This window comes from Amblyomma maculatum, unplaced genomic scaffold (assembly GCF_055883805.1).
Source record: "Amblyomma maculatum isolate TAMU_Amacu unplaced genomic scaffold, ASM5588380v1 scaffold_13, whole genome shotgun sequence".
NCBI lineage: Eukaryota > Metazoa > Arthropoda > Arachnida > Ixodida > Ixodidae > Amblyomma > Amblyomma maculatum.
Window position 1 is genome coordinate 37,753,451 of NW_028146738.1, and position 23,634 is coordinate 37,777,084.

The 23,634-nt window shown below is 42.8% G+C and overlaps 1 protein-coding gene across 1 annotated transcript in view; it reads left to right on the plus strand.

Annotated features, from left to right (window-relative positions):
* The window catches only part of LOC146172586 (tubulin delta chain-like), a 65,474-nt gene that overhangs the window by 35,266 nt on the left and 6,574 nt on the right, over window positions 1–23,634 (plus strand). The window contains exon 3 of the mRNA XM_084585975.1: window positions 4,433–4,729. Within this exon, the coding sequence (XP_084442101.1) occupies window positions 4,433–4,729 (297 nt within the window). The remainder of the gene's footprint in view (window positions 1–4,432; window positions 4,730–23,634) is intronic.

Sequence of the window (23,634 nt, forward strand, 5' to 3'; positions counted from 1 at the left end):
GTCTGTCGTAACATTCGACTTTATATATATATATATATATATATATATATATATATATATATATATATATATATATATATATATATCATTCAGGAAGTATTACGGGTGTATCATTCCGAAGCAGAAGTCGGTAGAACAAGTTTAACACAACAAAAAGAATGTGCAAATGAACAATTTCAAAATTTCAGTTACTCAATAGGACATTCTATTATAATGTGCTTGGAAAGAATGTTTAATTTTTGTGTGTTCCTGCAAATACAGATATGGTAGTTTTTATAATCCGGGGAATTATTGTCAAGCTCGAATACATATCATTGAAGAAAGGCTACATGACCAGCTTCCTCCTTTTGTCAAGCCTAGTTGGAAAGAGATGATGAGTTCAGATAAACTGTTGGTGAGGCACATGTTAAGGAAATCGCTTTTGATGTTCTGTTCACTGAGTGTCGCCACAAGGTTATTCCATGATAATGAAGGAAAGTTATCATCAAATAGGAGTAGGGTGTTACGCATGCAGACAGAAGTAAACAGAGCATGCTGTTTAATTCTAAAATTTTTCACGCGTTGCATAATTGAAACTTGCAGTCGTGGTATGCGCGAACTGGTAGTAGATGCCAGTGCTCCTCTACATAGACAAATATTGTTTTTTTATCTCCAGTGTAGAAGGCATGGTTTTAATCTGAATGGAAAAGCATGCTTCGTTTACTGATGTTGGCACCTGTACAGGTATGATATGTGGTTATAGAATGAAGCATATTGTGCAGGGCTGGGCAAGATACTTCAATAAAATATCTTTGATGCCAATACTTGATACAGAATCGAAATCCATTTTCAATACAGATACTCTTTACTGTATCGCCGATACTTTGATACATCACTAAAAATCCCAACACAATAAAGGTGATGATAAGATTAGGGACGTTAAGAAATTTTACCGTGCTTTCTGCAATCTTTAGAGCATTCCTATAATGTAGTTTTCCAGAAGGGGCTGAAACGAATCCAACTGCACGAAGTTATTGAAGCTCCTGTCTGGGCAGCTGGCCTTGTAAGAACTTCACATTGCATTGAAGCTTTGGTTGCAGTGAAGTGATCGTTTACACAGGCAGCCTAGCGAAGCATTTTTTTGAACTAATGCTCATTATACAAAACTGACCTGTCGGTGCCTGGCTGTATATACATATCTGAAAGTTTCTATGTTGCTTTAGATTTCATACTACACATTACTGGCCCAGTGGCCCCTGCATTTTCCCTGTGCTAAATTGTGCAACTTCGTGCGTTTGGAGAACTGAGCAGTTATTTTGCCACTGGTGTGATAACAGGCTTTTGAAGCTGTGGATATTGTTTAAAGCAAGAATGAAAACAACCAAAATAAAATGGTTGAACTTTTTTATTGCTCCGGAAAGAGCCCGATGTGGGCGTGCTAAATTGAGGCAAATGAGAAAGCCTCTCCATATACGCCGCAGTGTTCTAAATTAGAAAAAGATGCCTTTTATTAGTGGCTAAGAGTGAACCATAGTTTCGTCGACAGAAACATCCTGAAGTAGTTAGGTAACTGGAGTTTCACTAGCGTCATACGAGAACCACGATTGGTTGAAGATAAAAGAATTTTTTTTGTAAGGGTGGCTAATATGGTGTCGATCAATTTGCTTATTTACTTTTTACAAATATAACGAGTTTTCCCTTTAAAATACAAATACAGCTTTACCAGTTTCATTCAAAGTTTGCTAAAAGGCTTTTGGCAAAAAAAAATTGTTTGACAACGCATAATGTTTTATTCAAACTTATTCACCTAAAGATTATATTCACAACTTTCATGTGTATTGCGTAAAATTTTAGACGTAATAGTTTTTCCAGAAACAAAGACAAGTTCACAGTTACAAAGAATGAATTTGTCTTCAATCAAGCATTGTAAACTACGAGAACGGTGGTTAGGCGAAAGGATTTTGGCCGACTGATGTCCTAGAATCTCGTGTTCTTGCAAAGCAGAGCCGACACGAACAACCCGGGGGTTTGGAGAAGGGTCGGGCATAATTTACTGGTACATTAAGCATGCTGCTTGGCGAGAATCGGGCACCACTAAGACGGACGGCGTTGGAGGCGAGGGATGACCAAGGGTACAAGAGTGGCTAGGGCTACAGGCTACAGCAGTGCCCATATAGTCCCTAGTGTGTGTTCGCCTTCCTTGCATTTCCTCTTTGTTCTTTTTTTTCGGTGGGTCTGTTAACAGCTCAGCAGTTTTGTTGTACGCACTTGGTGCTCAAAACTAAAGAACCTCGTGAGACCTGCTTAACATTGACTCCTTTAGTCTTAAAGAAAGGGAACCTCGAGATGTGGTTGATGCTGAAGGGACGGGGCATTTGGAGAGAACTCGGGCAACACAGGAAGCCGAGCTGTCTCCGGGCTAGTATTACTGTCGGAGCTAGCGCCATCAATCCAGATTCTCATAGCAGCTTCAATATTTGCAGTTTTCTTTAGTATCGAGTGTTGTTAAAATACAGGATGTACTAAATATGTATTTTCAATACTGATACTCCGATACTTTCATTTGCAGCACATGATGCCTAATACAGATACACAGAATTATCTGAAGATTTTATCGAAGATATATGTATCTTCGGTACTGCTCATCACTGATATTCTGGAATGTGCCTTCAAACGAAGCTGAAGCATGTGGGGAAGCTAAAAGCAGCTGAAAATTACGGCTGTATTAATGCTTTAGAATTAGCATGAATCAGTTCCAAATTCAAGCAATATTTATGGGGCTGTAGAGCACACATTTCCAAGTGGTGATGTGGATGCCATCGTCATCTCGTATGCTGAAAATGGCATCCGAGTAGTCTTAAAGCACTCAAACACTTTCATCAGCATGCTACTTATTTTCTTAGACCAACCATCTAGAGAAAGGCCCCTGGAATTGTTTACAAAATTTCTTGTGCTGACTGCAAAGAATGATGTAAGGAATTTTGTAAAAGAACACAAAACCATAACCAAGCATTCCGAGACTCCAGCCACAAAATAAACTTACAAGAAACATCCCATCCTGGAGACAGAGACCAATTATTGAAAAAAAAAACCTTTTTGAGTCTAATGGCCCTAAACCATGTCAAGCAGACAAGCTGGCCACCTCACAAAGAAAAAGAAAAAAGCTGCCAGTGAACGCCACTGACCTGTACCTCTCAGCATCCTTACTCTAAATAAACTTTAGGCCCTCCACTCCCTCATTTCCACCCTTTCCAACACCCACTCCCTCTCTTCCCCTCTCCTGTTTACACCCCTCTTTGACTCTTCTCTTGTTTACTGAATACAAGCCCTGCGTCACCCCTGAAGGAGTCAAGCCAGCTCCCAAATGTTGGGCAGATTTCTTGAAGTTAAAAAGTGACGGTCGGAGAATTTTTAAGAGCGTCGCTTGAAGTATGCGCGGGAGACTGGTTGGGTGGGCTGTAACAATAAGCTGCTACCGCAAGGGCACCAAACATGAAGGAGAAAAAGTAGGCAAAATCAAGGAAGCACTGTCATATGCAATGAGAAAGCATGCCAGAGTAGCAAGTTGCATGGCAATACTAAAAAAAATGGAAGGGGCTGAAGCCAACTAAGTCTCTCACCCCTGACTATGACCCTGTCCAGATAAAAATACTCTATAGGTGTACCCATTTCAGCTGAAAGAGCATGTTAAAAGTTGAATTTTCCTCTGATGTCTAGTTTTGCAGCTGGAACAGAGTGAGACTCGTGCAGCACAGGGGGAAGCTGCATTGTCTGCTGCCAATGACAACATGGCAGATTACCCAGCATGTATCCCTTCATGCAAACACCCTATAAATAGAGGTCCAATGCATGTACTGTCATAACCAGAAAGAGAGAAATGAATCTGATCTTGCATTTCTTGATTGCTTCATAGTTTATGAGAGTCAAACACTGCTTTTTTTTGTAAATTGTTTTCCTCTTGGGGATATAATATCCAAAATTAATTCTCAAATTTAGTGACAAAATAGCAAAACATCTAAAAACTTTGTAGTACAGACAGCTTGTTCTCTCTCAAACTTATCACTAGTATAGTACCTAATTACACATTAGCTAGACTTGTGTAGCAGTGATATAGACACATAAAATAGATTTGAAGATAATTAAACTTCTTCTGATATAAAATGACTATATCACAGCATTAAAGTGTGGTGAACCATCAAATACACTTGCATTAAATATACTTTTGAGATGATAAGCAGATATGCACTATCAACTCATTGTCGACTCTATTAATAGTGTTCCTTTCTTCAGCCCTTTTGCTGAAATTGGGTCATGAAGCTTTGAACAGTTCCAGTTACCGTGATGGCAGATAATCCTAATTTCAATTATCCTTTCTACTTGCAAACATATTGCAACACTTGTGAACTCAATTTGTTGTCACTCCTCATACCTTTGTCTCACCTTGGTACTGCAGGTTGTAGGTGACATAATGAAGGAAGCTTGCAATAGCAACAAATGGCATTACGCTAAGGACGCTTCTTACACCAGTTTGCAAGGTGCTGGCAACAACTGGGCCATGGGATACATCGAACATTCCAAAGAAGCACTGGCCCAGATCTGTGACCTTGTAAGACGCCAAGTTGAGCAGCGGGACTGGTTGGATGGTTTCCTGCCAATTTTTTCTCTTGGCGGAGGAACAGGCAGTGGCTTGGGAACCCGGCTTACTGAGACTCTCAGGGACAGCTACCCAAGAATTCCTATCACAAATGTCGTAAGTGACTGCCTTCGGCACTTCCTGTTTTGTTAAAGCATGGGCTATAAGCTCTGTAGCTGAAGACAGTCTCTGTTTACACATTTGTGTAACTTGACCACTTTGTAGACTGACATGTTGCAAGCATATAGTACTGTAATATACACCTGAGTATTAATTACTGTTTCTGTAAAGACATGAATCAGATGTAGCATATGCATAACATATGGTATTTGCAATCTGTGTAAGGTATATTTAGGATTTATTAGAGGGTCTAACGGAAACATAGGTAAAATGGAAGAAAAAGTTATTTGGGGTAGTTAACACCAATTTTGGGGCAGTGCTTTTAATACTTGGAAGCGAGCATTGTCTTAAAGGCTGAACATTGTAGTAACTAGGGTGCTTCATTGCTGATTGTTTGCCACCACTTTTTCGAATTTCATTGAGGAGGTGCAGAAACTTGTGACATGTTGATTTTATTAGGTGGGGTGAGGCTGTCAGTGGCATTAGTCATGACAGTGCTGGATGTGATGTGCGTGCATAAGTATCTAGGGATGATAACAGTAATGTGATTAACCATTGCATTCAATTATTTTTTTTTGTAGTGCAGAATGCCTAAAAGAGAAAAGCATTATTGCTTGTCTGCTCATTTCACATCAACAATGTAACAATGAAGATACATTTGGATGTTTAGAGGATGTTGCCAAACATTCTCTGGACATTGCATGGGCATTGCATGGACATTGCCAAGATGTACCAGCATAGACTTTTAGTATAGCTGAGGATAGCTGTTGAGCAAAATACATATCGTGAATTAGTTTTATTCACAAAAAAGGGCTCCAAGCTTGAAACGCCTTCCCCTCTTCATGGGTTTAAGTTTGCGTTCACCTGCGCCCCCTGGAAAATATAAAATATAAAGTGAACAATAAGGTGAGGCATTAGGAAAGTGACAGGTGACTGGAAATAAATAGCCATAGTCACACAAAAAGTTAGTATGCACAAACGAAACTTGTCAGAAAGCTGGAAACAGAGCTTGTGGCTATACAACAGTGAAAAAATTGATGACGTAAAACCTTTATGTGCTAATAAAATATGCCTATTTACATGCCCATAGTTAAAGGAATATAAAACTTTCACAACCTGATGTGATTGTATCAAGGGGAGTTATACAGTTTGCGTTCACTTCTTTTTCAGTTAAGGTTGGAAGTCTATTTGAGTGTAAGCAGCACTATTCAGGTTGGAACTTCAGATTTAGCCTCGCTGAGACTCAATGACTTTGACCTAGTTACGCGTATGTGTCCATTGAAAAGCGAGACATGCTGCGCCTTCCTTTTCCCAAAAACCAACTGAAAAAATATATTTAAAAAAATAGCAGAAGGAAAAGGTGGTGTTAAGGCACTCTTGCGTCAACCTTTAATATGAAGCTCGAATGTCCCCCCCCCCCTAATTCCAACCGTGTAGAGCTTTGCTACCATGCAAAGTCATGCTTGAGCTTTCACTCGTTTAAATTGATTCAAGCCAGGCTTAAACCCCCACCATTAGTTTTCAGACATCTAGCTGGTATGTACACACACCATTTTGTACAAAAAATGGTTAAAATTTCATACCTTGCTTTGCAAGCCTTTCCTGTTGTTGTTTAGGCTAGCATAGAGCATGTTATAGCCATTTTTTAAAACTGTTTGCATATCATCCACTGTTGCAACATACCGCATGTTTGATCTTGCATCCACCGAAAGAAATACAGCAATAGTAGTAGCTGTGGTGCATTGTTACAATACCAAAAAGAAGAAAACATTGTTGCCAGCCGCGGAAATTGCTATCTAACTTAAGCACCTGAGTCCTGAGCTGTGGGCAGTGGAAATAAAAGAACAGGGAGAGATAAACCAGAACCAGAGGGTAATGATAGCAAGAAAGGTCAAGAGTTTCATACATTTTTCAAATTATTCACAAAAATATACAAAGTGAACTAACTAGCACCACACACACGGCAAGACAACAAGCTTATTTCCTGAAGAAGTGAGCCACGAAGAGCCAGCCTAGCCATTCTCAAAAAAGACCAACAAAAAAATGGCAAACAGCAACCCATTTTTTATGAAGGCATGCAAAAAATAATGTTGAAATGTTTTATGTAGCTCCAGATACCAATTCCCTCTTTGCAGTGGCATTGCAAGGGTCATCCCACCCAGTGTAGATCGAGACGCGGCGCTGAATCCCCTCCCCCCCCCATTCTCGCATTTTAAGCACCGGATCGCAACTTGCTTTTTACCTTCTCTGTCCTCATGGTTTGTTTTGAAGTTCGCTCTGCACTCAACTACGCAGTGCGAGTGAAGTGGCATTTTTTTTCTTTTTAACACTTAGACATAGCAATCATGCCCCACGACTGATAATTTAGCAAAACATCACATCAAAAGCACATATTTGCGAAAAAAGCACAAACACTAGCACGTAAAAGTTGCGAGGAAATTCACTGAACAAGCGGCTTAAGACACGTGATTGCCCAGTATGAGACCATGCGTTGTATGAAAGTCCCAAGCAGAGCCTTTCAGACGCCACATGCATAGATGAAAACCTTTTACTTTGCATTGTTTACATTTAAAATTTCTCCTCTCCTTTCTTCGAAAAGAACAAGTTGACCGCCGCATTCAGACTGCAAAGTTATCAACGTGCATTGATGTCAAAAAACGAACTAAAAATATTAAGTGCGACACGGCTTTTTGGAGCTAGGAGATGGTGGGCGTTTTTAGGCTTTTTCTTTTAATGCTTTCAGTTGCATTTCTCATCTTAACAAAGACTGCCTTTTTCAAAGAAAAAGGAAGGTAAGAACCACATAATGCACTACGTGAGCGCCCTTGGGTACATTCACTTTCAGTTCCATTTTTAAAGCACCTGGCCTTGCTAAAGGCGCCCTTCTCATTATTTTTTTCTAGTCAACACGTAGTGTTCAGACTTGCCATTCCACTTAGCAACAGTCATTCTGTGCCTTTTGACATTTTGAAGATGTGAGGTGGATGCGTGATGGGCTTGAGGAGCGAGAAAGGCACAGGAGATAAATGGACAAGACAAAAAAAAAAACTGCCAGAGAGATACTAATGAAATGCAATGTGTCTTAGGCACTAAAGGAAGGAAATGTAAAACTGAATCCTCTCAAACTCTTGACAACTAAATATAACAAAAAGGCAACCTGAAAAAAAGAAACAATAAAGAAAAACTTCAACTCACAAAATGATAACATTGCTGATCCTCACGTGGTTCTGATTGATCCTTGATTAACTTCTTCAGCCTTTCCGGCTTTGCCTTGATCCAATAGCACATATTTTTCATGACCCATGGCACAGGAACAGCTTCTATTTCTTGTTGAAGTGAGAACTCCCTAATAGCACAAGACATCTAAAACACAAATATACCACTAGCATTAGAGTTTGATAAATGTAGGCTTTCAAGCAGCTGTTAAACAGTGTGGATGATTAGAAATGTCACATATTTTTCGTGGTACAGGAGCCTTACAATGTTTTCTTGCATACTTCAGAGGCCAAGCTTCCTGCACTGATGAAAGTTCCAATACTATATATATTACCAACTGAGATGAAGCAATGGGATGCTTATAGAGATCTGCATTGACTCGACACTTCGGTCCAAATATACAAGGCTCTTCAGTCGATAAAAATCTAAACTGCGTGAAAAAAATGGGACAATAGATGAAGGAACACAAGCACAACAACACGGACCCGCAGACTTCCAATTGTTTATTGGTGAACGAAAGCACATGCTATATACATGAGGGAACTGAGGCGTGCAATCATTTCTATCTTTCACAGAAGACATGATAAATGGTAAGAAGGTAAAATTTATCATAATTTCTTGTCACACTATGAGTATATATAATGCAGACTGCCAAAAAAAAGGTCGAGCCCTCAAACGTCATGTCCCAAAAAGGCATCACATGAACAACTACAATCAGACTGAGTAAGAATTGCAGAAGCAAAAAAGGTTTCGGTAAGGCTATGAAACAATGTGTAGGTGTATGGAGAAACAACGGGAGCGTGAAAAAGTTGGCAGAGAGGAAAAAAAAGATGAACTATAAAGGAGAAAAAAAGCTTTTGTGATAAGAGGCAAAAACCAGATGTATGCGATAAGGGACAAGGCGGGCAACGTCATCACTAATATGGAAAAGATAGTCAAAGTAGCCGAGGAGTTCTGTACAGATCTCTACAGTAGCCAAAGTATTCAGGACCGTAATGAGATTGGCGGTAGGGAAAAACAGTCAGACGTTCCACCAGTGACGAAGGACGAGGTCAAGAAAGCACTAGAAACTATGAAAAGGGGGAAATCAGCTGGAGAGGATCAGATAACTACAGATTTGCTGAAGGACGGGGGGGATATCGTGCTAGAAATCCTGGCCACCCTGTATACGCAGTGCCTGGTGTCATCGACGGTACCGGAACCATGGATGAATGCAAACATTATCCTCATTCACAAGAAAGGGGACTCTAAGGACCTTAAAAATTACAGACCAATCAGCTTACTGTCTGTTACGTATAAGGTATTTACTAAGGTAATCGCTAATAGAATCAGGACAACCTTAGACTGCAATCAAGCAAAGGATCAAGCAGGGTTTCGGAAACGGTACTCTACTATCGATCATATCCATACCATCAATCAGGTGATAGAAAAATGCTCGGAATATAACCAGCCCTTATACATAGCATTCATTGATTACGAAAAAGCATTTGACTCAGTTGAAACCTCGGCGGTGATGCAGGCATTGCGAAATCAGGGGGTAGACGAGCCATACGTGAAAGTGCTGGAAGATATATATAGCGGCTGCACAGCAACCATAGTTCTGCATAAAGAAAGTAACAAAATTCCCATAAAGAGAGGTGTTAGGCAAGGAGACACAATCTCCCCAGTACTATTCACAGCTTGTTTAGAGGAAGTATTCAGAGACTTGGAATGGGAGCAGTTAGGGATAAGGGTAGATGGAGAATACCTCAGTAATCTGCGATTTGCTGATGACATTGCCTTGCTAAGCAACTCGGGGGATGAACTGCAAATAATGATTGATGACCTAGACAGGAAAAGTAGAAAGGTAGGTTTGAAAATCAATATGCAGAAGACTAAGGTAATGTTCAACAGCCTCGGGAAAGAACAGCAGTTTACATTAGGTAGCGAAATACTGGAAGTAGTAGGCGAATATGTCTACTTAGGACAGGTAGTAACCGCAGACCCTGACCACGAAAAGGAAATAACAAGAAGAATACGATTGGGATGGAGCGCATTCGGCAAGCACTCGCAGATTATGACTAGCAGCTTACCGGTATCGCTCAAGAGGAAAGTATACAACAGTTGCATATTACCTGTACTCACCTATGGGGCTGAAACGTGGAGGCTAACCAAGAGAGTTCTACTTAAGTTGAGGACAACCCAGAGGGCTATGGAACGAAAAATGGTAGGGGTAACATTAAGAGATAGAAAGCGTGCAGAGTGGGTCAGAGAAATAACTCAAGTTACCGACATTCTAGTAGAAATTAAGAAGAAATGGACATGGGCAGGACATGTAGTGTGAAGAGAGGATAACCGATGGTCGCTGAGGGTAACAAACTGGATTCCAAGGGAAGGAAAGCGTAGCAGGGGGCGGCAGAAAGTTAGGTGGGCGGATGAGATTAAGAAGTTCGCAGGGGTCAAGTGGATGCAGCTAGCACAGAACCGGGTTAAGTGGAGAAATATGAAAGAGGCCTTCGCCCTGCAGTGGGTATAATCAGGCTGATGATGATGATGATGATAAGAGAACAGGCGTAAACGAAAAAGAGGGAACAATTATAGAGGTGAACATTAAAATCAGGCAAAAGAATCATACGAAAAAATAACTGGATGGAAATAACAAGAAACAGTTGTACAAAAACGTGGTTCTGTGCCAAATTGGTGTGCTGGGTACTTTGTTATTTCCCCTTCCCTTTACCTTCACAGTTCCCACAATGATGGGCTAAACGCCCTCCAGCATTGTTCCCTATTGCCAATATGTTCTCATTCCCGTTCGTTAAAACATCTACCCGTATGCCCAATATAAAATCTGCTGCATGTGAGGAGAATTTTGTACACCAGTCCTGATGCACACTTGATTGAACTTTTTCGTGATTCTTTTTGCACGGATGTTTGGTTCTCTTTTCTGTAGACGCCAATGGGCAGACGCTAATCAGCTTGATCGGTGCCGAGAAAACCATCCTGACACCATACTGGTTCGCCACTTTTTTCATGTGGGAAACACGATGAATGTAGGGCATCCCTTGCAATGGTTTTTCCTTAACATTCTCTTCCTTCTTTTTCCACCCTTTCAGTTTCTGCAACAAGCTTTCACATGCTGCTTTGATCATATGGGCTGAGTAACCTGTGGAACGAAAATGTTGAACTTGCTGGATGAAGCTTAACTACATTTTATGGTTGCATGCTTTTTTGAGGGCAGATTGGCAGGTTAAGGTTACATTGGCACGTTTTACAAGCTTAGAGTGTGCACTTCCAGATGGCAATGGGTTCTTTTTTGTTCTGGGTTATACGGCCAGCAAATGGGCTGCGAAGTAATCTCAAGATTTAGATCAAGGTACTGTAAACTGTTATCAGCCACTAACTCGTGAGTGAAGGTTAAGCCCCAGGACGATGATGAAAATAATCCTAGAATGTTAGTGACAATATCATGCAGGCTATTTTCTGGGGAAAGTTTGAGAAGCGCCAGGTAATTGTCCACATATCGGAAAACATGCAAATCCTGTTGATTGGACAATCTTTAATCGACGCGCTTATAAAACGCAGCCAAATAAGTATCAGAGAGGACAGATGCCACTGACGATCCTATACAAATTCCAGCTTTTTGAAGAAAATGGTTGCCAGCAGTTTACATTTTTATCTGCAATGAACCAACTCGCCTGCAAAAATATTCTACTCTTCAGTCGACTAAGGTGGGCAGAATGCGAATGATGTCATCTCCAACAGCACAGCAGCTACCAGCTTCTCCTACAGCAAATGTGAATCAAGGTGCCTTTACCATTTGGTGTTCTGGCAGGCAGCAGTATGGAAGCATAAGTGGCCAGAACAATGCCTTTTCGCAAACTCATAGACAGAAAGTGCCTTATTGTGAGAATAGCTGTAAAGTTCGTTTCCTTGAATTCTATTCCACAGCTGTAGTAATGGGTCTTCGTGTTTGTGTAGTATTTCATTTATGTCCCTCATAAGGTTCTCAAAACAATATGCACAACGCATTCAAAGCCCCATAGCATAGAGCATCATCTGCAAGATGCAGAAGACAGTGGGCATTATGTTAAACTTGCTCCTCACCATAGTCTTGGCCTTCCCTTAACTACTTAATGAAGAAAAGATTTGGCATAAGCATTCTCCAAACTGTAGAGGCTCTTAGTCTTAGGCGATGCTCTGCATAATGTTCTCTTCTAATATCCACTCCCACAAATGCACTTATGTCGATATCAGCAGTGTCACTCGCAAATTTGCTAAGCATAGGACGAGCGCAAAGTGGCTCGACCCTTAAAGGAAAAGCCAATGGTTCCGATGAGACCGGTGATCCTTGCACGGCGGGAATAAACTCTAGGTCAAACCTGACAGAGGTGGGCACCGAGCTGTCAATCCGGACTAGCTCTCCAACTTCCATTTCTGGTTCATGCATTTCCGCACATTCGTTGAGTTCACCAAGAGCAGAAAACGTGCCACGAGTATTCCTCGCAGCTGCGCGTGCTGCCCATGTCTTCGCTCTCACTTTGGACATAGCAGAAAAAGTCTTGCTCTAATGCTGAAATGTACGTACCTTTGAAGGAACATACTGCACAAAGCAGGCAATGCACAGAACAAGTTGAAATTACTGCTGCTGTCAACTTCGTCAGTGAAGCTGTGGCCACGTGATGTGCATACGAGGATGTGCGACTGCCATGGGCTTTGCGACTGCCAGCAACTCGGTGAGTTATGCCAGGCACATTGACACTTCCAGCTTCTGGGGGGGGGGGTTAGAGTTAGCATTGGAAAGTCACAGGCATTGAAAGAATTATACCAAGCACCATTTCTTCCATGTTGCCAAGCACGAGCTGCAATACTCGGAAGGGCCAAGATCAATCAGCAGATGTTCCCAGAATACGACGACGTCGCTTGACCACAGGTCCGCATTGCACTTAAATTGACCGCGTCTTCTCGCTCACGGGGACCACACGAGCATTTTGTTTTGGTGGCTGCAGAGTGGAAGCAGGGAAGGGAAGGAGACGAACACCACGGATGCCATCCTCTATGGCGGATGCCATGAAAGGTATTCGCATAAAAGAGACATAGTACTCCGCACTTTGTGGCAGAGTTGCCTAAGATCTCATGAAAATAACAGCGCATCACCCAGTTAGAATGCATTATTCACATTCATAACAAATGTATCATACTACAAGCTTGCAGGCAAAGCATTTAATATTTTTCGCTCGCCACAAAGAATGCCCTACTTCATTGCAAATGTAGGCAGCGAGTCTCTCCAGCGTCCTCCTCCACCTCTCCGGTGCACGAGCAACGAGCTGTCTTCCCAAGCAAAAAGAAGTGTGTGGCAAAAGGTAGGGCCGACTTTTCTCGCCGACCAAAAAGTGGCCGGCCGACCTTCGGCACCCGAATGAGGGCCGGCGTCGGGGATTGACACTGACCTAACGTCGGCCGATTTTCGGCAATCGACTACGGCCCGACCTTTTGGCCCGACGTGACCGACCACCTGCCTCACGTGGGCCTGCCGTCTGCCAGCGTTACTGAATGGTCGGCCGCTCGTCTGCCCAAGCATTTTGCTGACGAAAGACCGTACGTCGGCCGGTTGCTTCCCGACGCCGGTTAGTGGCCGGCATCGCCCCTCGTGCAGGTATCATGCCATGCATTTAATATATCGTGGCCCATGCATATATAACGGGGTAGCACATACAAATGCATCAAGAAAAGCAGTAGCTTTTCTGATGCCATGAAGAAACAAAAGCTGCAGTATTTGGTGAAAAATTTATTTGTCAACAGCGTTCAGAAAAAGCTCTCGATTTGCTTTTTAATAAGCGTGGATATATGACTGCGCGTGTGCCACATATGGAAGATGGGCTTGAAGCTTGGTCTCCTTTTGGCAGCCTGTCGATCACTTGATGTCTGCGACTGGTCGGATCTGCGGCAGGTTCCATCTTGGTCAGCTGTACGAAGACAAGTGTTTTAATTAAATATTTCCTTTTTCGCCTAGACTTTTACATTGCAGGCAAATATAGGGTGGAAAGGTAGAAAAAATAATGTCTGCTCACTGCCACCAACTGCACTATCACATCAATATATTTTATGCGCTTGACTTCATGCGCTGGACTCGACTTACTGAAAACGCATTAGCGCAAAGCCGCAATAGGTAATCAGGATCCGTGAATCCGCGAGAAAGGCGCGATCACTTCGTTTTGCTGGAGTCATGATGTTGCAATTTGCAACTGTAGCGCACTCAAACCTTATCCTCCCGAAGCACGTTCTTGCATGCTAATGCTGCAATTTAATAATTCTAGCAAAACCAAGTGTCCGCGCTTGTCATAGAGCGCGTATGAGGGATTCCAGCGCGGCTGAACAAACAGTTTCCGCGATATTTACATGAAACCTACAATAAGTTTATTCCGTAGAATACAGCTTAATTTTCTCAAACTAGATGGAACTTTTACAGCAAAAGCGACCGGATATTTAACGATAAGTCATCTGATGTATTTTCGTTATTTAACCGAGCATTATTTTAAAAATTGTCTCATCAGCCAAGACGGCTATTTAGACAGCCCAACTCTTAGAAGCTTATAGAACCCGTTGTAAAATTTTAAAGCTTGAAACAAGTTAGCTGAACACCTCATGAGCATGTAAACACCAGGAAATAATCCGCACGATGAAAATACAACTGATTGCCCAGAAAGCAAGCGCACAGAGCAAAATCAATGTGAAACGGCTCAGATCTGTGTGCATCACATATATAATTCCAAAATCTACAAAATGAACGCACTGACTCACTTACCTTGCCAGCATACCGCATCACTCAATCATCAATTTTCCCGTATAGACATCATTACAGCAGCAAATAATAATAATAATAAAAACCGGCATAAATCTTATACTCAGTCCTGGCACGAACTTGCTTGGCAGCAGCGATGATGCTTGTACAGCTTCTGATCGCTCCTATGGCGAGGGGTGCTGCAATATTTATATCAGTGATAGCATTTGACATTTAACTGGGTTGCATGCGTCCCATCGATGTGAGTCGGATAATCGAATTTTCCGAACAAAATTAGCGCTAATACCTGTCCGGCATATGCACCGCCATAAAGAAGTGAAAGGCCAGCGTTTTAGTGTAGAGGAGACCAAGGACTTCGGGCTTCGGCGAAACGAACTTCCACTGTCGAAGCCAGTTTCCAGATCAGCTGATATCGCCTCCCTGCACGATCAGCGCAAGGCGCGCACACCAATTACAAAATATGCATTTACAGTAACAAGATGCGCATAAGTCTCAAAACAATACATAATTAGTTGCAGTACATTATCGTATAAAAGAAAATCAGCGCTAATTTGACTTACCTGATGGGTATACATGTCAGTGCATGCACTTCGATATGAAGAAGTGAAAGACGGGCGTTTTGGGGCAGAGGAGACCGGACCTCGGACTGCAGCGAAAAGAGCTGATTCCACCGCCACAGCATCGTTTCCAAGTCGGCTCAGCACGTCTTCCTGCGCAATCAGAGCGAAATGCGCACACATCGATTATAAAAAAAAAATGTACGTAGTAACAAGATGCGCATATATATACGCGCTCCAGAAACAGTTGCAGTATATTGTCGTATCGAACAAAATATGTGCTAATTGGACTTACCTGATCGGTATAGTGAGTGTCCCTCCATATTAAAAGGCGAGCATTTTGGGGCAGGAGATACCCAAGGACCCAGACTGCAGCAAAATGAGCCAATTCTGCCACCGCAGCCAGCCGCAGCCTTGTTTCCAAACGGCTCAGCAAGTCTTCCTGCGCGATCAGCGCCCACACCGTGGGTTCGGCTCCCACCATCGGCACGTTGTTTTTTCTTCTACTTTGTGTTTAATTCTCTTTCCCCTAAACAGATTACACTACTAATTTCTGTTATTATCCAAGTAAACATTAAAAAAAAAAAAGACATAAAGTACCATCCCCAGCGCTTTCTTTGGCCTCGCCGACTGTCGGCTTCTTTCCTTCATGTATTATAACGAGCACCCTCATTTCCCCTTAATTGATCTGCCTATATATATATATATATATATATATATATATATATATATATATATATATATATATATATATATATATATATATATATATATATATATATATATATATATACATGAAGAAAGGTGCAAGGAGTATATAACAAGACGAACATATGCTCCAAAACAATACATTATTATGTTCAGTATAATATCGAATCTACCAAAAAGCTCCTCTGATCAAGACCGAAAGATTATGTACTTACGCATGTTTTGGTGAACTTCGGCACGAAGAATCTGTACAGAGCGGCTGCAATCATCAGCTGCATATATGGGCTGTTCTTTTCAAACGCAGACTGCTGCAGGAGGTTGAGACAGATTGAATTTGCGCGAAATAAAAGCGGACGATAAATTTAGGCAGTAGGCATCGCGCCCACACGGAGGCTGGCCGTCGACTGAGTGGCGCCGCGCATCTTAGCTCGCGCGGGATGTGTTTTCCCGCCATTTGGACACGTGACCTCAAGAAGGGAGGAGGAGGGGGGGGGGGGGGGAGAGAATCTGCAAAAGCAGCGAGAATCTCCCTGTGTGCGGTGCATGCAATTCTTTTTGTTGTTGTTGTTGTTGTTTTCGCCGCTATTTCTCTCTGCTTCGGCATTCCTGTTGCCCCCCGCGGTAGGGTGCCTCGATGCCTTTCGCCTCCCCGTGGTTCTTTCCGCTTTGCCGCAGGGAGAAGAGATGGACCGATGGGGGGCAGCGGGTCCCGCGCAGCGAGAAGCAGTTTTCTTTCTTCTTCACGCCCCCCCCCCCCCCCTCCCTCGTCGTTCAAGAAGCGTCGAGGTAGTTTCTTTTCTTTTCTTTTCTTTTTTCTACGGCTTCTGTAGAGCCCTCGTCTTGACACCAGCGGCTGTAGTTCTTTGCATGAAAAAAATATGGCTTGGAGTGAATGTATGTAATGTTCTTTTAACCGAATATCTTCCACATAAACCAAGTGTGGGGCAGTAGAACAACTGCAGCTTCATTTAGCCAAAATAGCAAGACCTAGCTACGTATATAGTGTTCAGCAACTTTATCGGAACCGTCTTGGAAAATTTTCCAAGACAGTTAATTTGCAGAACACTGTATATTACGAGTGCTTTTGCAGAGATTACATAGTCCATGCGGATTTATACTTCCCAAAGCAGTACGTGGGTTATTTAGAGCCCTTCGGGCTGTCATATTAATCGCAAACCACATTTCCGTTTTCGCGTTTGGTTTCCATCATAATGCGGCTTCTGCAGCTCGACTAAAGCCAGCTCAAGCTGGTAAATACCGATTGAACCACATAGTAACTGCTGCAAGTTTCTGACAAAAATATATTTTGTCCATTTGTTCTAGGGATGCATGAAAATCAGTAGAAGGTCGCAGGGCAAAGTGCACCGGATCCGGATAGCTCATAAAAGCTCACCGCCTCTTTTTTTGACCCCGTACGAAATGTAAACTCACGGAGCCTGCGAAACGAATTTAAGGGCGTTTAGTATTGATAGGTTTCGAGGGCACTGGCAAAAGTAATTGACGGTTAACATATAAACCTTAAAGGCACGTGATCTCTTCGGTTTACCGTGGGTTTGCTTAGGGTTATGTTATAGGTTAACTTTATGATGAGGTTGTTTAAATTCAGAGGTTAACATTTAACCATAAAAAAGGACAATTACATTCGTAGGTTCATAGCAGTTACCGCGCAAATCTTAGGCACTTAATACTAAGTATGCTAAAAACAGACAATCAGCGCCTACCAGTTCACAAATTCAAGCATAAGTTCATGACAACTCGCGATCAACTACAGTGTGTACCACACCCGCCGCGGCTCAATTAGCGCGCGGTTAAAGCTTTATTTCAAAATATGTGTAAATAACAGTTAATTTCACCTTCTGTTGCGCAATGTATAATTCTATCAGCAGGCTCAAATGATATAGTGTCAATATATATCATGCACGCGGTATAACTCAATGTTGCATAAAAATAGCTGTTTCAATGATACGAATTTTCTACTTTTCTCCTGCTAAGCCGACTGCCTCATGGAACGTAGAGGGAAAACCTGCTGTATTGCAGGAAACTTTACATTGATATGCACAATGTTATTTAATGATATATTATAGCAGCAGTGAGTACGCGGCTGGGGAAAAGGGGATTCGAGGAACTTTATATATATTCTGGCATTTCATACCATATTTCTGCGTGTGAGGCTGACGTTGAAGAATTTTACACAATGTAGACCGCCACTGGTGCAGGAGCCGATCGATCCTCGTCATGTTGCGCGGGATTCTCAAAACGCAATCCCTTTGAATTTTCTCAAAAGAACCAAAGGTTACTTCTTGCACAATGCTTGTGTTCGCAGGAAGTTACGTTCGACAGGCGAATCGAACGGGTGATTGGCTCTTTGCGTACCTTTCATTTTTATTTGAAAACTATCAGGACCACATTTGTGTTCTGGATAAAGACAGTCGGCCTCGGCATATTGATATATCAGGAATAAAGCTTTCCTAATCCCCGTGTTTTAACTGAGGCGGGCAAATATTTGTCCCAAGCTGTTCCATTTACCCTCATGTCGGCAATATACCCGAGTTTTGTCTATCGAAAGTGCAGCATATATGTATATAGCTCATTTGGTCCAAAAGCCACCTCGCTAACCCGGTTTTCGCTTGAGTATCGTCGAGTTTTGTCTGAAATATTCGGAATGTGGTAGTAAATATGGAGATGCGGTCCAGGTTCCCACCGGGATCTGTGACAGATGCTACGCCTTTACTTTCCTATAACCAATTTACTATTAACTGCGGTTGTCCACCGAAATAGAGAGATAGAGAGAAGAATGAGAAGGCGTTGTATCCCGTCGAATGTTAAGGGGAAGCTTGAGCGTCCCCCTAATTTTTATTTCTTTCTTTCAATTATTATTAACTATTCCATCGTACCACTGTGTAAGGTCGTGGAACAATTTACTCTGTGCGACTGCAGACGTGCGTAAGTGCGTGCGTGCGTACGTGCATGATGGCTTCGTGCCGATGTCGGGATAGACTATTAACTCAATAATCTCGGACATCTTGTTCATCATAAAGTTATAGCTAATTAACGTATGCGCGAAACTTCTGATAAAGCCTAGTGCACACAGGTGCCAACTTTGCCAGATCTGTGTTCCTTGATTGTTTATTGATCCAGCCTCCCAATGATACAACCCTGCATGGCTTAGCACGTGTTTTCTTGTGTATTCCTCTTGAAAAGTCAATGTACTTTGGTTATATTTTCACTATAGCTAGGTGGTGGCGCCTATTTGGGTTCCGCCTTGTCTTCATTACGCCCTTTGTTGTGCGCTATTGGGTATCCGAGTTAGTGGATCACATAGGTTACGTTGGGCGGCCTTAACTTTTATACTGGCTTGGAAGTAGAAGGCAGATGTTTGTTGTGCATCGTCAGGGGAAACAGGCGCACGTGTTCGCATAGTTAGAGGAGATGTTTGTAGACGGAGCATGGATAGCCATAGCAGTATCTAATCTCTGCGAAGCGCTCTGCTATTCTGCGCCCCTATACATATGTGCCAAAGGTATGCGAAGTGGGAGACGCCTGTTGCACCCAATCTCCCGCATGCTGTAAGAGACTTTCGGTGGCGCACTGAGTGTGGCGTATTCGATCCCCACCAAATTAAACAGGCTTTACAGCTGGCATATTGATCCGCACTGTATCAACTTTGGTCAGGTCGAGTCTCACACACGTGTCCTTAAGGACTGCGTCGCAGCTTGGACATTCCGCTGCCTAGCGCCGTGAGCTTTTTCGTCGCACAGTGGAAGGCCGCGCGAAGCGTTCGAACAACGTGTAGTGAAGTCCGTGGGAAACGCGGTCGATCGTATTCTTTCGGTGACCCCGTTGTCTACTGTTCCCCATGCAAGTGCGTCTCACCTAGATATAGCCAGCTGTTAGTTCTTGGAGAGCAAAGCTTTATCCGGAGGTTGTTGACGCGGCACATCCACCTCAGGAAGGTCACTTGTACATCGAAGTGATTTGAACTCGGTTCTTGTCTTGAAAGACGCAAGCCTGCGGCTCATGCGTATATGTATGAGCACAAAGGATCGAGCAATCGACTGTCTGGAAATTTGTTAGGTGGTCAGAGCTCCCGAGGGAGTCCTGTTGCAGCTGCGCATTATTGATATACAACGTGTGACCAGACACTCATTGCATTATATATTTCTTGGCGCTACCTTATATGTTCGGTACTGTTTGCTGTTTTACTGAAACATTATTTACTGTCCCAGTGTGCTTTGCTATTTCCATGTTTATCAATAAGATTTCTTTGGTTCCCTGCTATGTAAATGGTTGAAGTTCACGCCTATGACGTCATGATCGTTTCTACTCTCTTATCACGGTACTTTTCAAGCAGAAGTCTTAAGTTTCTGGACCTATGCAGCATTCCTTCCATATGCAGGGCTATTCTACAAGCGATCTCCCGGCTTAGTGCGTACGACAGATAATTCGCTTTAATCACTTCCGATACATGTTCACGCCTTAAAACTAAAAGTTCTCCATATTATTAGTCTGCAAGCCACAACAAAAACCCGAAATTGCGGAAGCTGCTGCAGGAAAGAATTCTTTTCAATTAGCTTCTTTTATTGCGCGTACCTCGTGTAGCTCTCAATAAATATTCTTAATTTTCGACCACTCTGTATAACATAGGGGTCTCAAACTCATATTGGTATGCAGGATGCGTTGAGAAAATATGTCTCTCGCGGACCAGGAGTGGACAGTAAAAAGCAAGAAAATATAGAATTCATAATTCAAAACAATCTGTAAAACAAAAGCGAAATACTAATAAAATAAATAAAAATCAACTCTTTTGTTCCTATGAAACCACACTCCCATTATTTGAGCAAAAAGAAAAAAGGAAAAAAAAAAGAGAAAAAGCGGAGCATCTTCGATTTTTTGTGTCCAAACGCGCCGGAGGAGCGCGTTACTTCAGGATGGCTTGGCGGAGTTACTGAAAGGATACAGCGGTTGAAAACCACTACAGTCACTTGTCCTGACAATATATAAATGCGAATGAAAAAGAGGTCTGGTTGTCCAGCGCCTAGTTATTGAAGGTAAGAAAGTTGACTGTCTTGTAATTTTAACTAACAACGCGCAACTTAGGAAATCGCGCTTACATTTCCAATATTTCGTTCGCACGTACAGCGTCCTCGCGCGCTCGAGATCGTCTCTTGGTCGCGCTCTACACTTCTGCAATGAACTTGAAAGCACGCACGCACCCACGAGCACAAGCTGCCGAGTGTTCCAAGAACAGTTGACAAGAAGCGGGGGAGGAGAGGGGGGTAGTTTCCGGTCCATTGTAGAATCGGACCGCTCGCTGCGAAAATGCGCCCCTCCGACTTCCGAAAAAAAAAAAAAAAAAAAAGAGCCGCCCGTCCCACCCCGGCAGGTCGTAAAAGAGGATGAATGGGCCACACGCAAAGAAACAAAACCAAATGACAAGGACGCTGGCCCGTTTTCTCGCGGCTCTTAGCTTTACGAGACTGTTTTGAGAAAAAAGTATGCGATTAATAACCTGGACAATAATCATTTTGCTTCGTTTTTTTTTCTTCATGTATTTGATCGTAAGACAACTTTGTTCGAAAAGAGCTCCTTCAAAAATAGTATACAAATACCACAAAACTGCATGCTCTCTTCAAAGTCGGCGTGTACACATCTCTTCTCTCGCCCAGTCAGGAACGCTCGCCACCAACTTTCGAGCTGCGGGGGTGACACAGTTGCCCCGCCCTTCCCACCATTTCCCCCCTCTTTTCCGCCCTTCCTTCAAAACGTCCGAGCGCGAGGTCGGTTTGTTTCGTCCGGGTCTCCCTCCGTGTACGCATTTCTCTTCTCCTGCTGCGAAGTAGTGTTTTTAGAATTTGTCTCTTTGCTTGCCTGCCGGAGCGTTCGCCGCGGCCAAGGCTTGCCAGTGCCCTACGCATAATTTCTGCCCCCGTGTGCTTTTTCTCTTCTGTCCGCTTCTTTTATTTTACACAATAGCCTTCTCTTCCCTTACAATGCGAAGTTGCGTCTACTCAAGTGCCCTGCCATATAGCGGACGAATTTCAGTGAGTGATACGGGCTAAATGGGGTGTACGGGAGCTTGTGCGCCAAAATATAACTAATGTTACATCACCTACAGCTGCGCTTCGTAATAAGCAAACAGTATAATGACATGATCTATTCATGAAATCGCGGTTACCTTGTGGCTTGCTGTTTGTCAGAACTCGGTAAATAATTTTACTAACAGCTATAAGGTTCACTAAAATGTGAGCGACAAGTTAAACAAACAATAGCAATTATTAATGTAACAAAACATTTACACTAAATAGCATGTATCATTTTGTTCCATACTAAGCGCAAATTACATAACATCGCGAAAAACCAAAGCCAAGTAACAGGCAAATTTAAAAAAAAGGTAGCAGTCGTGCTCTTCATAACTTTCTTTCAATGTACCGCCTCAACAGTCGGGCCGACGCATTGCCGCACTCTTGCCACTAACCTGGCGCCGTGCCCGGCATTTAGTCCGCCCAAAAAGTTGGGCCAAAGCCCGCTGCGAACTACTTGTCGAAATGGCTGGCGGCTACCTCCGGGCCGACCGCTTACCGTGGTTTACTAGCCGACTAAGTAGGCTGCCGACCATTTTCCGAACGTCGGCCACACGTAAATGGTCGGCCAAGGATGCTTGGGTTCTCACTCGCGGGGACTACACGTGTATTGGGTTTTGGGCTGTGCAGTGGAGGCAGGGAAGGGAAGGAGATGAGCCTCAACAGGGTCTTCAAGACACTCTCTGCCTTTCCACCTACCTCTCTTCGAAAAACGAGCTGCCACCACCACATTTTCATCCCACAGCCCAGGGACGACGAAGCTTTTCCACAGCCTTGGCAGCGAACCATGTTGCCCCACAGTTGATTGTGTTTTCGATCGAGGATACGTCATTCTTCGAATAATTCCAGCACCACGGCAAACCAGGAAGCTTGACTCGTGGCCAATACGCTACACATAACAATCCAACACCACAGCGAAAAAAATAAAATGCATTAAAATGCAAATAAATTACTGAATATTTCGCTTATTTAATTTCTTATGGCAACTTAAATTCTGCATCTTGTGGCATTTTTGCAATACCATATATTCATGTATCCAACAATACCTGTCACTAATACTTTCATGATCTTTACCAATGGAAAGCAGCTGAAGAAAAAAGTTTAGTAAACCGGCACGGTAACATTCAAGTTTAGCTGCTGCGCGCTGTCTGAATTTGTGGCAAACCGCAAGAAACACAATCTAGATGTGCCAGCAAAACAGGTGTTTAATTAATTTAAAATAAAAAAATGCAGTGGATTAGCTCTGGCTAAGCCTGGTAAATTGAGTTAGCAATGGCCACATGGTTACGTTTGTGTGTTCACTGGTGACGTAGCTTGTGTGGTTCGATAACTTGGCTCTAGAGTAACACATGACACAGTGGTTACGACTGTTCTTCCGGCGATTCTTCAGCGCGCTGTCATCGCTTGGTGACATTGCGGCGTTCCTGAGCAGTCATGTGTTCATCAGTAGCCGATGAGGTGGAAGCACTCGGAGAGCTAGAACGCTTGGACCCTGAGTGGTGCGTTCCGACCACCACTTTGGCGCACGTGCCTGGATTTCAACACGCACATACAACATCGGAC